The sequence below is a fragment of the Ursus americanus genome, chromosome 24 (assembly GCF_024610735.1).
Source record: "Ursus americanus isolate L20-20 chromosome 24, mUrsAme1.1.p, whole genome shotgun sequence".
Classification (NCBI taxonomy): Eukaryota; Metazoa; Chordata; class Mammalia; order Carnivora; family Ursidae; genus Ursus; species Ursus americanus.
The window spans coordinates 7,881,720-7,896,941 of record NC_142150.1 but is presented as its reverse complement, the minus strand read 5'-3'; the positions used below and the strand labels follow the sequence as shown (position 1 = coordinate 7,896,941).

General features: G+C 39.8%; 1 protein-coding gene across 2 annotated transcripts in view; it reads left to right on the top strand.

Moving 5' to 3' along the window:
- The window catches only part of UEVLD (UEV and lactate/malate dehyrogenase domains), a 45,376-nt gene that overhangs the window by 19,658 nt on the left and 10,496 nt on the right, over positions 1-15,222 (top strand). For both annotated transcript variants that reach the window (XM_045808636.2, XM_045808637.2), the window contains 4 exons: positions 171-289; positions 4,360-4,462; positions 12,787-12,957; positions 13,950-14,123. In XM_045808636.2, the coding sequence (XP_045664592.2) occupies positions 171-289; positions 4,360-4,462; positions 12,787-12,957; positions 13,950-14,123 (567 nt within the window). The remainder of the gene's footprint in view (positions 1-170; positions 290-4,359; positions 4,463-12,786; positions 12,958-13,949; positions 14,124-15,222) is intronic.

Below are 15,222 nucleotides of genomic sequence, written 5' to 3'. Positions count from 1 at the left end.
ATTCCTGTCTGTCTTGCATTTCACTTGTTCACATATTTTTGAATGCCGCTTATGGACTAGCACCATGTTTTCTGACCAAGTTACTGAAGGTTGGTGTATTTTTTTAAGAGGCTAAAAGAGATTTTTTATATTACTTCAAAATTCTCATGATAATCCACTTTTATTTCTAGGTGTCTCAGACATAAATTCAAAGAACTGGGTAAATCACGAGCATAAAACAGTGAATAAAATAACTGTGGTTGGAGGTGGGGAACTGGGTATTGCCTGCACATTAGCAATCTCAGCAAAGGTATGTAAGCATCATGGTTATAAATCTGTCTATCATATTGCTACACTTTTAGGCACTTTGTGTTTAACATACAAGAAATAATGGTTTCATTTTGTCATGTCGGAAAACCTCATTTTGCCTTAAAATGTATTTAGTAGGAAAAAAAAAAGCTGAAAGCTCTCATCAGGGATATTGCTTCTTAATTAGTACTTAGTCACGGACTAGGCTTTAAAGAAGTGATTTGAACAATGGGCTCATCATCCTGTTCCGAGGGAAACCTCAACGCGGCATTCATCTGACTTAGTCACCAATTCCTTTGTGTTTTCTGAGTCATGCCGCTTTAATTAAGCTCTTATTTAATATAATACTTAATTTTAGCTCCTTCTAGAATTAACATTTTTTTCTTAAAGATTGCCTTTTCTTTTGTAATTACTCTACTTTCTCTTAGAATCATAGTTTCTAAATTGATATTTTACACTTGTTTGAAATTTGTTTATTTTTCCATTGGTCCTTTTTACTAGATCTTTTGTATATATATTATTTTTCAGAAAGGCTTAAATTCCCTTCCAGAGAGGTTCAAAAGACCTTCCAGTGTCCCAGTATCATGGTAACAGCATGTCTGTGTCTTTTCAGGGATGTAGCCCAGAGTAGAATAGCTGTCCCTCTCTGTTTATTTGGTAGCTGGCATTTTGTTTTTTCTTCTCTATGAAAATTGGATTGTTTGTCAGGCACCTGGGTGGCTCATTCAGTTAAGTGTCTGCCTTAGGCTCAGGTCATGATCCTGGTGTCCCAGCATCGAGCCCCTAATCGGTCTCCCTGCTCAGCGGGGAGTGTGCTTCTCCCTTTGCCACTCACCCTGCTCATGCTCTCTCTCTCTCTCTTTCTCGCTGTCTCTCAAATAAATAAAATCTTTAAAAAAATCTTTTTTTGATTGTCATCTAAATTCTTCCCTTTTTATTTCAGACTCACGTGTCTTAGAGATAGGTTGTACTTTAGTAAATAATTAGATTGTATCCAGGGAGCTAGAAAATTTTAAGAGCTGGCTGCACAGAGCAACATATGCTAACTTCTGACTTCATTTCATTTCCTCCACCCTCCATCTGAATACACTAGGCGCTCTTAATGGGAATTTGAATTGTTTTCAGTTCCTTTGTTACTAAACAGAATGCTTCCATAAACACTGCTTTACAAGTTGCTTATTTTCTCCTCTGAATTTTCTTTTAGGTGTACATAATCTCAAAAAGAGTACTCGTGTGGGGCACCTGGGTGGCTCAGTCAGTGAAGCGTCTGCCTTCGGCTCAGGCCATGATCTCAGGGTCCTGGGATCAAGCCCTGCATTGGGCTCCCTGCTCAGGGTGGAGCCTGCTTCTCCCTATCCCTCTGCCACTCCCTCTGCTTGTGCGCTCGCGCTCTCTCTCTCTAATAAAATCTTAAAAAAAACCAGTACTGGTGAATCAGAGGGCATGAATGGTCTTTATGGTACGTATTACATATTGCTAGATTGTGCTTCAGAAAGGCAGCATTAATTTATGCTGCTAATCGCACATCAATCTGATTTTTGATATCCCTACCAGTACTGAGTTTTATCAATTTTGTTTAGTTTTGGTTAAGTACAAGAAGTCCCAAGAGCCTCACTATGACTATTCTTTTGTCTGTAAACTGTCTAAATGGAAATTTTTTTCCATTTTTCTTTGTAAACATTAATATGTTGATACAAGATACAAAATATCAAATATGATGTCAGTAGTAATGGTGGTGGTAGCAGCAGTAACTAACCTTTGCTGAATGCGTACTGGGTGCCAGGAACTCAGCTAAACGACTTGACTAAGTTTTACTAAATTTTACCTAACCCTATATATTAGGTACTGTCATTACTGCCATTTTACAGGTGAAGAAATCAAGGCAGAGGGAGGTTATGCAACTTGCCCCAAGTCACACTGTTAATAAATGGAGGCAGGATTTGAAGTGAGGCAGTCTGTTTACAGAGCCCGTCTTCTAAATCTTTACTGCTCAGCGTGTGGCCGAGCTACTGCTCAGCAATATCTGAGATCTTACTAAAATTGCATTGTCTAAGGCCCCACCCCAGACCTATGGAAGCAAATATGCATTTTAACACAACCCCCGGTGTTCCGTGTGCTGTACTGATCTATTAAATGGTGATCCCTTAAAGCTTGGGAAGTTCCGCCTTAAACCACTGTGTTACACAGCCTGATTATTGCTGTTGTCCTTACGGATGGACATGTAGGTCATTTTGAGTCTTTTGAATCTCTGTATACACATTGTATCATGTTACACATGTACTAATGAACTTGTAGGATAATTTCTATAAATGAAGTAAGTGGATTAAAGAAATTACTGTGTTTTTAAATTTTGATAGAACTTGTCAAATTGTCCCCCATATCAGTTGTACCAGTTTATTCTCATACCCACAGTGTGTAAGAATGCCTGTTTTCCCACACTACTGTTGTTTAACCTTTGGATCTTTGTGTGTCTCATAAATAAAAACGGTAACTCATAGTTTTCTTTGCATTTCTCTTTTGAGTGTAGTTGACAATAATAAAATTAATAGGTACAATGTAGAGAGGACTTCCCTCTGCCAGCTCTGGGTCACATATTAATCCTCATAACCCCATGAAGTAAGGCCAAGTTCAGTGACTTGCCCAGCGTCACAGGGCTAATAAGTAGTGTAGCTGGGTTGTTTTCTTTTGTACTTTCTGCTGATGATCTGGCAGATCCCTGGGTACTCTTGCCTCTGCACTCTAATATAGGAAAGATCCTCACACTGCTTACCACTTTAGAAAAAGACCTTCCACAAAGGTAACCGGACTTCGAGGAGTTTCTATGCTGTCGTTTACAGTTAGCCGACCACGGCACCCCAGCAGCCACCTATAGGCATGCGGAGTGTTTTCCATGAGATCTCTGGGGAGGGTTCTACATGATAATAGGATTTTATTTTAGATTTATGGCTGTTGTCCTTTTTGATTTTTTTCTTTTAAAGATTTTATTTGAGGGGTGCCTGGGTGGCACAGTCGTCAAGCGTCTGCCTTCAGCTCAGGGCATGATCCCAGCGTTGTGGGATCGAGCCCCACATCAGGCTCCTCCGCTAGGAGCCTGCTTCTTCCTCTCCCACTCCCCCTGCTTGTGTTCCCTCTCTCGCTGTCTATCTCTCTCTGTCAAATTAATAAATAAAATCTTTAAATAAAAAAGATTTTATTAGAGGGAGAGCACAAGCGAGAGAGAGCAGGAGCAAGAGAGAGAGCAGGAGTGAGAGAGAGAGAGCACAAGCAGGGGGAGGCAGAGGGGCAGAGGGAGAGGGAGAAGCAGGCTCCTTCCCAGGACTCTGAGAGCATGACCTGGGCCAAAGGCAGACGCTTAACCCACTGAGCCACCCAGGTGCCCCTATTATCCTTTTTTTAAAAGAGAAACTTGACGTTGGTATTGACTTCCATGCTAGAAATGAGTCACTAAAATAGAGCAAAATCACTCTAAGTACTTTTAGAATGGAAATTATGACATCAAAATGAAAACGTAAACTCAAGAACAACAGCAAATGTATTGAGTACCCCAACTCATCCTTATTACTGATTGTCCCATCAAAGGAAATCTGCAGTCTGTGACTTCTGAGTTAAGTCCTGCTAGACCCCAATTTTCAGTCAAGCCTAAAGGATCACATTACTCAGGTTCACAGTAATTTCTTGCTTGCATGTCCTTTTATTGCTACGGTGTTACTTTTCCTTCATAAGACAGCACATGGGGGGAGGGGGCGCCTGGGTGGCTCAGTCATTAAGAGTCTGCCTTCGGCTCAAGTCATGATCCCAGTGATCTGGGATCGAGCCCCGCATTGGGCTCCCTGCTCAGCGGGAAGCCTGCTTCTCCCTCTCCCACTCCCCCTGCTTGTGTTGCCTCTCTCGCTGCCTCTCTCTCTATCAAATAAATAAATAAAATCTTTAAAAAAAAAAAAAAGAAAGAAAACACGTGAGGCTTGTGCATTCCCCTTTAACTTCACTTCTAAATTTCTAAATGAAATTAAATTGAGTAACTGGCTGTGTTTGCGTAACGCTCTATGTTCTTTTTCTTATTGTACTGTACAGGGCATTGCAGACAGACTGGTCCTCTTGGATCTCTCAGAAGAGACGAAAGGAGGGGTGATGGACCTTGACATCTTTAGCCTGCCTAATGTGGAGATCAGCAAAGGTCTGGCCATTCTGCTTAAAAGACGTTTGCCTCATTTGTTCTTGTATTTGAGTCCTAGAGTTTTTTTAATGCACTTTTTTTTAGAACAGTTTTAAGTTCACAACAACTTTGAGCAGAAGGTTCCCTGCATGTGGACAGCCTCTCCCACTATCAACATTCCCCACCAGAGTGTCACAGTTGATGAACCTACCCTGACACATCACTATCATCCAAAATCCATAGTTTATATTATGGTTCACTCTTGGTGTTGTACATTCTGTGGGTGTGGACAAAGCCATAAGGACGTGTATTATGTCCTTATGACATACATACCATGTCCTTATGACATACATACCATGACAGTATCTTTCACTACCCCCAAAATCCTCTGTGCTCTGCCTTGAGTCATGGAATTTTAATGCTAAAAAGCACATTAAAGATCATCTAGTCCAAGTTGGGAAACTAAGATTCAAATAAATAAAGTGACTTCCCCAAAGTCATACAGAGATTGTAATTGATTCCATTAACAAAGGTCAAATGAGCAGAGAATATTCTGATTGGTCAGAAGGATTTATTCTCTCTTTGACTTACACTGTAGTATAAATGTGTTTTCTTTGATTGCTTCCATTCTCATAATACATTGGTTAAGAGCACTGGTTTTAGAGTCAGATAGGGGGTTGAATCCCAGTTCTGCCACATTATAGCTCTGGCATTTGTGAGGTTATAAAACCTCTCAAAGCTTAGTTTTATCATCTATAAAGTGGGAATAATACCTACCTCTTGGTATATGGCAGAATGTTAAGATTTTTACAAAAAATGTATATCGCTTTCATTAAAAATATATTGTTAAAATAAGTTTTGATAAGAACAGAAGGATTTCTTATCATTAGTAAATAAAAGTTTAAATGTTAGGAAAGTAGTTTTTAATCTCATCTTTTTAATTTAAAATTTTGCATATATTTTATAATGTACATAATGTATTAGTACAGACATATTCGTAGGTAAATACCATATTTGGGGATGAGGGCTTAAAAATATTTTATTACTAGAGATGCATGATCAAAAGAATTGGAAGGCCAGGTTATAGCTAAAGTCAGGTTGTAATATGTTATAGTTGTTTGGCTTTCCTTACTTAGGTCCTCTATATTCCTTGACCATATCCCCCCCCCCCAAATCAAAGTGGTGTCACAAGCCTAAATTTACTAAGAACAACAGTGGGTCAGAAAAATTGAAATTATACCTGCAGGTTGTAAAAATTGGGTGTAATAGTTAAAGTAAGCCTCTGGATCCCTGTAGGATTCAATGAGTTCATTTTCCTTGTCTGGAAAGAGTACAGTATTTGCTTTAATGATCCTTTAGTAGGCCTCATGTAGAGGATCCTTGGGGGAGCTGGATATTCTCTTGTGCCTGTCATTTCCAAGTACTGAAGTTCTTTAGGGACCCTTTAGCTCTTCCAAATCACTTTAGGAGACTTTACTACATGGACCCTAGAGGTTGTGAGGCCTTTTAGGACCTGAAGAAATTGTTTCTTCCTATGTAACTCATTAACCATCAATAACTATTGTTTCATATAATTAAAAGAATAGAATCCTTGGAGTAGATGTAGTGTGTGGTGCTTGCCACCAAGTGGAGAATATTGAATGAGTCCACACCACCTTGGGGCAGCTTTCATGTTCCCCTTGTTAATTTGGTTATATGTTCCTGATAAGACTGAATTTAATTACCATTGCATGAAGAATATTAAATATAATGTTAACGAACATCTCATGAATATATTCCATAATACGGAGAAGTGCATTAGTAATTTGGGGAAATTAAGGTCAATAGTTTCGGAAATTTGAGTAATACTCCATCATCACAGGCATTGATGACTACAACTGACCATCCTAGAGTTATGCTTTGGCTCCGCTTGGACTTTTTCAAAGTAGCTATTAAAACATTTGGGGGGGGGCACCTGGGTGGCTTAGTGGGTTAAGCGTCTGCCTTCAGCTCAGGTCATGATCGTGGGGTCCTGTGATGGAGCCCTACATTGGGCTCCCTGCTCAGCGGGGAGTCTGCTTCTCCCTCTGCCTGCGGCTCACATGCTTGTGCTCTCTGGCTCTCTCTCAAAAAAATAAGTAAAATCTTTAAAAGAAATCATTTTGGGGAGGGATATCCATATATACAGATGAGCGTGCAAATATACAAACACATACGGCCACAGTTACGCTTGTGTATGCATAGACTAAATCTGGAGAAATACAAAGGAATTATCAAGAGTAGTTGCTTCAGGGGCACCTGGGTGGCTTAGTCGGTTAAGCATCTGCCTTCAGCTCAGGTCATGATCTCAGGGTCCTGGGATCGAGCCCCACATCGGGCTCCCTGCTCAGTGGGGAGCCTGCTTCTCCCTCTCCCTCTGCCTGCCGCTCCCCCTGCTCGTGCTCTCTCTCTGTCACTCTCTCAAATAAATAAAGAAAATCTTTAAAAAATAAAAATTTATAAATTAAAAAGACAATCCTCTCTAAAGATAGAGATATGGCATAACATACTCAGCTCATGGCCTTAGTTTGCTACCTACGGTAAATTTTAGAAAGCCTCAGTGTTGTTTATACAGCTCCAAAACCCAGATCACTGTGGCACTAATCGTTAAAGGCACTCACTTGAACTAAGCAGTGATTCCCTACCTTATCTTTTAATATGGGTATTCTTGTTAAACATTAAAAAAAAAAAAGTCCACCTCTATTCATCAGACAAAAATATCCCTTTTGTCATTGACTGAAATAATGCCTAAAGCTACTGGGATGTCATTCTTTGGTGGTGCCCTCCCTCCCCCCACAACATAGGAAGATTTTTAATAGCTATCATCTTAACTCAGTTTCTAAATCAAGGGTCATCGTCATTTCTAGAATTTTGCATCACAGTGAAGAATAATTTGAAAAGAACTAAATATTTTTATGTAATTTTTATTATAGTTAGAATGCTTTAGCACTGTGCCAGAGAAATGAAAATACTTGTACTGCCTCCAGTATATTCACACTGATAAACTAGCTAGAATAATTCAGTGAGGTCTCCCCAGCATTTGGACATTATTATTTGATTGCCTAATTTTCCAATCGTTTTGAATAAAATAATTCAGCAATGATTCAAAATGAATGTGTATTTCCTTTATCACAACATCATCCTCATAATCCGAGAACAATAGTATATCAGAGCATGAATTATTATTTGCTGGGTCTTTTGACATGCTTGATACTGGATTGATGACCACTAGTATAACTATAAGCAGCCACTGGTCTAAGGCCAATGGTTTGGGAACCAGTGGCTTGGCAGAAAGAATGTAGTTTTTCTGGGCTACCTGTGCATATGGGATAGAGGTAAGGGGTTTGTATCCTGGGAGTCCACATGGTGATTGGCCCCTGACCCAGGAGGAAACTTATCACTATGCTAATAAGTAAGTGGTGAAGTTAGGATTTGGATCAGGCAATCTCATTCTGAAGCCCTCCATTCTAACCCTTGAGCCCTACTGTATTATATCTGAGGCAAGGACAGTACGTCATTCGCTTTGTGTTCTTAGGGCCTGGTATAATTACCTGTAACATAAAGGGAACCTTAGTGTAGGCTTATTGAATTAATTATTATTGAATGAACTTTTATTATGATCCTTAACCTTGTAATTTGTGTCATATCTTTACATAATCATGCTTAAAGTTCTTCCTAATTCTCTTTATAACTGTAAAATCTTTCCCCCCCCGTTAAATCACCAACTTCTTTTTTTAACTTAATTTTATTTTTTATTCACGTATAATTAACATACAGTGTCATATTAGCTTCAGATGTACAATATAATGGTTCAACAGTTCTGTACATTTCTCCGTGCTCATCAGGATAAGCTTACTGTTAGCCCCCTTCGCCTGTTTCACCTGTGCGCCCACCCACCTCTCCTCTGGCAACTGTCTATTCTCTATAGTTAAGAGTCTGGTTTTTTGTTTGTCTCTCTTCTTTTTTTTTTTTTCTTTTCATTTGTTCTGTTTCTTAAATTCCACGTGAGTGGGGGCGCCTGGGTGGTACAGTGGTTAAGCGTCTGTCTTCGGCTCAGGGCGTTATCCTGGCATTGTGGGATCGAGCCCCACATCAGGCTCCTCCGCTATGAGCCTGCTTCTTCCTCTCCCACTCCCCCTGCTTGTGTTCCCTCTCTCACTGGCTGTCTCTATCTCTGTCAAATAAATAAATAAAATCTTAAAAAAAAAAAAATTCCACATGAGTGAAATCATGTGGTGTTTGTCTTTCTCTGACTTACTTCAATTTGCATTATACCCTCTAGGTCCATCCATGTTGTTCCACATGGCAAGATTTCATTCTTTTTTATGGCTGAGTAATATTCCACTGTAGGTAGGTAGGTAGATAGATAGATAGATAGATAGATACCACATCTTCCTTATCCATTTATTTATTGATGGACACTTGAGTTGCTTCCGTATCTTGACTTTTGTAAATGATGCTGCAATAAATATGGGGTGAATAGATCTTTTAATTAGTGTGTTCTTTTCCTTTGGGTAAATATCTAGTAGTGGAATTACTAGATCATATGGTAAGTTTATTGTTAATTCTTTGGAGGAAGCTCCATACTGTTTTCCACAGTGGCTGCACCTTGCATTCCCACCAGCAGTGCACAAGGGTTCCTTTTTCCCCACATCCTTGCCAGCACTTGTTATTTCTTGTCTTTTTAATTTTAGCCATTCTGACAGGTGTAAAGCAATATCTCATTGTGGTTTTAATTTGCATTTCCCTGATGATTAATGATGTTGAGCATCTGTTCATGTGTCTGTTGGCCATCTGTATGTCTTCTTTGGAAAAATGTCTGTTCTCATCCTCTGCCCATTTTTAATTGGATTGTTTGGTTTTTTGATGTTGAGTTGCACAAGTTCTTTATATATTTTGGATATTAACCCTTTATCAGATATATCATTTACAAATATATTCTCCCATTCAATAGGCTGCCTTTTTGCTTTGTTGATGGTTTTCTTAGCTGTGCAGAAACTTTTTATTTGGCGTAGTCTCAATAGTTAATTTTGCTTTTGTTTCCCTTGCCAGAGATAACATATCTAGAAAAATGTTTCCATGGCTGATGTCAAAGAAATTACTGTTTATGTTTTCTTCTAGGAATTTTATGGTTTAATATCTTCACATTTAGGTCCTTAATCCATTTCGAGTTTATTTTTGTGTATGGCATAAGAAAAAGGTCCAGTTTCATTCTTTTGCACGTAGCTGTCCAGTTCTCCCAACACCGTTGTTGAAGAGACTTTTTCCCATCATATTTTCTTGCCCCTTTGTCATAGATTAATTGGCCATAAAAACACGGGTTTATTTCTAGACTCTCTTCTATTCCATTGATCTATGTGTCTACTTTTGTATACGTGCCATACTCTGCTTTTTGATTACTACAGCTTTGTAGTATATCTTGAAATCTGGGATTGTAATACCTCCCCGCTTTGTTCTTTTTCAAGATTGCTTTGACTGTTTGGGGTCTTCTGTAAAATCATCAACTTCTAAGAGAAGACCTGAGAAGGAAGAGTCCAAGAAAAATATTCTGAGTGCCTACCTGGTGCAAAGAATTTAGTTGCCTTGAGACAGTATTTACCAAACCTAGTTGTGCATAAGAATCACCTGGGGAGTGGCATTCCTGAGCGGTAGTTCCCTTTATGTATTTAAATACATCTTCAGAACATGGGATAATGTGTAATTTTGTTACACTTTCCAAGTTATTCCTGAGTACTCGGCCTAGCATTTAAGAACTGCTGCAGGGGATTGATAGGAATGGAAGACTCTCTGCTTAGTCAGAAGCAGCTTGAAGTTAGAGGGAAAGGTATGATACTGTAAGATACTGTAAAGATATCATGCAAGATACTGTAAACAGTAATATGTGTATCTTTCCGTGTAACTTCAAGCTGCTTCAGACTATAGTGACTACAATTCATGACAACAAGAGAGTAATGAGGCAATATGTGATTAATTGCCAAGAGAATGGTATCAATAGTGGGCACTGCTGTTGGAGTTGAGTAGAGAGAGATACTACCTTCAGCTAAGTAGGGTTGAGGAATGTGCCAGATCTGCCAGGATAAGGGAGATTTGGATGGCCACGGTGGGGGGTGGGGGAGAATGCAGCTCTTGCTAAGTGACCAGATCTTGGAGGTGGACAGCTGAGTAAGACACCAACAATCCTCACTGTCATAGAGCTCATAACAGGCTTAATGTAGTAGACAGTTGAACAGATACCTATCTAACATGGTGAGCACAGTGAGAAACATTCCAGATAGAAAGAATCTGAGTAAAGCCCATATCAGGAAAGTGAGAGAAATATGCTGGGGTAGAACAGGGACCATTTCAACTTAAGCCAAAGGTTTACATAGGGAAGTATAAGAAATACTAGCTTCCTAGGCTCAAAGGAAGAGAGTAGAAGGCTTGGGAGCTTGGGAAATCTTATGGAGTTGGAATCCTTCCTTGTACTTTTGCAATCATATCAGACAACTACGACCCTATTTACTCCTGAGGCAACCTTGAGGGTGAGGGCACTTGTAGCATTCAAAGTAGAGAAAGTTGAAGGGGGCTAAGAAATGAGATGATCCTGGCAAGATAGCTTGGATCACTGTAAGGTCATGGATTCTTCACTGATACTTGGTGATGTGGACAAATCACCTAATCTCTCTAAACATCACTTCCCTCATCCTCATGAGGTTTTAGGCTCCGTTTCTAAATATAACATAGTGCTTGACAGCCCTCTGCAGCCGGGCTTGAATTCCGGCTCTGCTGCTTACTAGCTCCGTGACTGAGCAGGTTACTAACTTATCCATGCCTCAGCTTCCTCCTCTGTACAGTGGGGGTTGGCGTGACCCCATAGTGTGCTGTAGATTAGATTCCATGAGTAACTATATGGAAAGCTCTCAGAATAGTACTTGGCATATAGAAGTGGTCTGGAAGTGTTAGCTATATACCTTCCAATTCTTGAGGTTTTGACTCATGACCAGGTATCTACTCTGACCACTAGAACACAGGAATTATTTAAGAGGACTCATGAAAAATCATAATTAAAATCCAGGGCCTGCTCTCCCCATAACTGTGTCAAAATATGAGCTAAACTTGGAAAGTGCATTTCCCAGAGGACACATTGCCCAGGTGCTTCCTTCTGAAACTTGTTTAGAGAGATGGCCTTAGAGGCCTAATTAAGAATATAAACCCTGCCATCTCCTCGTTGTCTCCTTGGGATGCTAATATTACTTTGTAAGTGTTGACTGGACTACTGCCATCTGCTGTGTTGTTTTTCTGTTGTCTGTGCTGCTGATAAAGTCTGGCCACTGTTTCAACACGCACTGAACTATCAAACACATTGTGTAATAGGGAGTACTGGAGTTGTAAAACAGCACATGTGTGCTTCAGAATCAGAGGAGTGAACTCCAGAGAACAGCATTTCCTAAGTCCTGACAGTTGCTTCCCTGTAGGTCCCATGGAAAAAAGAACCTAAAACCGAGAATACTGGGCTTCAGTATAAGGAAAAGTCTGTAAAAAATGAGCCAAGACATTTTATCTTGATTTAAAGATTTTCCAACCACTTTTTTTCCTCTTTGGAGTAGAATCCTTAGTAAGTAAAACAGATGCAAGCAGAGCTACTCTGCTGAGAGAGGTCCGAGTAAAGAGCATGGAGCTATGCCTACCAGCCTTCTTTCCACTTATTCCCAGTCCTTCCACGTGGCCCCTGAGTCACCTTCAAGGAACTCTAGGACTCCTAAACTCACAGTTTAAAAATCAGTGATGCAATTGATTATAGGTTCATTTTGCCTACAGCATATGACTTATTTTTCCTAGGAAAGTTGTGCATTACAGAAAAAACGAAGTCCTTGTTTATTGGTTCTGGGTCCTGTACTTTATTTTCTTTATCTTTACTGCTCTCTTTCCCCCCTGGAGATACACTCTTGCTCTTAATCATCTTTCTGGAAGCAAACCTCAGCCTTTTGTATGTTTCTGTGGGTATACGATTGATCTGGAGACAAATATGCCTGAAAGCTCTCCATTTGTAGAAAACAAAAAGAAGAACAAGAACAAGAACTTGATTAAAACCTAGACCTCGAGGGGCGCCTGGGTGGCACAGCGGTTAAGCGTCTGCCTTTGGCTCAGGGCGTGATCCCGGCGTTATGGGATCGAGCCCCACATCATCCTCCGCTATGAGCCTGCTTCTTCCTCTCCCACTCCCCCTGACTGTGTTCCCTCTCTCACTGGCTGTCTCTATCTCTGTCGAATAAATAAATAAAAATCTTTAAAAAAAATTAAAAAAAACCCTAGACCTCGAGCTCAGACTGTTTCTTTTTATTCATTAGATTTGTCTGCCTCTGCTCATTCCAAGGTGGTGATCTTCACGGTCAACTCTTTGGGTAGTTCTCAGTCCTACCTGGATGTGGTACAAAGCAATGTGGATATGTTCAGAGCCCTTGTCCCCGCTCTGGGACATTATAGTCAACATGGTGTCCTGCTCGTTGCATCTCAACCAGGTAAAAGGTTTTGTCTTAAATTAATCAGACAGCTCAGTGTATCAATAGAATTGCCATTACTGATAAAGGTCATAAAACTAGATTATAAAGGAACAGCTAGGCCAACCAAATTGCTCTTATACTGAACAATATAGTACTTCCATGTCCTGTCAACCAGCCACTTCTTATGACTGGCATGAACTAGAAGATTACAGCTTACAATTTTTTATGTAATATCGCTATCATTCTGTTCCAGGTTTTTAGCCATGTCTCCCTCGGTGAGAAAATGGTTTAACACCCAAGAGAAGAATACAGTGGCTCATGTGAAAGATCTTCTGTTAACTTTAGAGTGTCGTAAAATATTAGTGAGCATAGCAGTGTGCGTTGTTAACTTTTCGTATATTGCAAATTGGTTTTGGAACTGTTTCACTTAAAAAAGAAATATTTTCAAAGAATTAGGTGGTATCGGACTCAAATTGGTGAGCAGAGTTTTTTGATGTTCCTAGTCTAAGGGTATGCATTTTATATGTTTTCCTGTAATAATTGGTTGAGGGACACTGGTCTCTAATTCCAGACATCGTTTTGGCATAGCAGAAAAAAGTAGTGGTTTTTGTTCATAACGTTGTAGTGCAATAGTGGTGGTATGTGATCATTGATGTAAAAATAGAAATTCATCTAAAGATATAAAAGAGAGCTTGATCAGTGCAAAACTATTATTATTTTCTGGTTTTCTGTCCCCAGTTTGTACCTTTCTTACTTAACTAGGAAAATATCTATTTTCCACTCTCAATTTATATTTAACACCAAAGTTCTGTAAAATCATGCTGAAGCCTGGTTAGTGTTTTTAATATACATTAAAAATACAGTTTGCCTCATGGTGCATCTAGAACCTGGGAAGAATGTATAGACACTCTGTTATACTTATTAAGATAATAAGTATTTTGTTTATGAACTAAGGCTTAGAAGTATATTTTTTAAAATCTTCGTATGTTCACCCTGTGTGCGATATTTAGTGGAAATCATGACGTATGTGACATGGAAACTGAGCGCGTTTCCTGTAAATCGAGTGATCGGCATTGGATGTAATCTGGATTCACAGAGATTACAATATATTATTACAACTGTCTTGAAGGCACAGACGTCAGGAAAACAAGTGTGGGTTATTGGTGAGCAGGGAGAAGACAAAGGTAAGAAGTACATGTTTATTAGTCACATTGATCACGTGAGTCACCAGTGGCCGCGCCATTCAGATACATGTGGAGATTCCGGAATAGTTGAGCTTACTCGGCTTTCGTTTCACACTCGCGTGCCTGGTACGTAACAGGCCCTGTAGCGTGAAGAGACTCGGCAAGTGTGGCATTCTCATTTCTTTACTTTTCCGTAAGTTTAAGATTAGGCAAGAGCCCTTACTTTTATATTTGTTAATTGAATTCCGGAGTCCAGGATTAATTTGAAAGTTTAATTCTCTAGAGAGCCACGTTTTAAATAAACCTTAACGCATCTACAGAACTCTTCCTCTTCCCACACGTCCATCTTGCTCACGTTTCCGAAGTTCAGACTTTCTCCCTAGGGCCATACTTCCTGTCTGTTTCTCACCTTTTTAAACACAGTTTTCCCTCTTTGTTTATTCTTATGACCCTTTCACCAGCCCACTTGCTCTCTTCCTACCACATTCTGTATAGGACATCATTGAACTGGACGTTGGGAGAATGAATAGGGTTTGAATAGAGAGCAGAGTGGGCAAGATACTCTCGGAACGGGAAATCAGAAGCAGGCAAAGGCAGTATTAACAGTGCTTGTATCTGGGTTAAAGGAAACTTTTAAAAATGGGTATTTGTCAGTATTTTCTAATTTTGTCATTATGGATATTTAGTATTTGTATAATTTTAAAGAAAATTTTAGTAAAATATAACGGTATTTAAATCTGTATAAATTAGTACTGGCTACCTAAAAAATCAGTGCTAGAAGGAGCCAGGCTGTAGAATAAACCTTTACAAAACCTGGTTTTGTGATTGCGCGGGATGACTTCTCGGGCCCACAGTGCTCCCTGATGCTAGACGCTGGGCAACAGGACCCTGGAAGAGGGTCGCAAACAAGAACGTGGAGCACGTGTATTAGAGTGATGCATGCCGAGGGCTGCAGACACACCCGAGACCCCATATCTTACTCACTAGTACGATTTGAGTTCTAGTCCACGCTGATCTCCTGCTTCTCTGATTCTTGCAGCTCTCCCAATTAGTTTGGTGTTTCCCCTCTTGTCTACCCTACATGACACCAAATTAATAC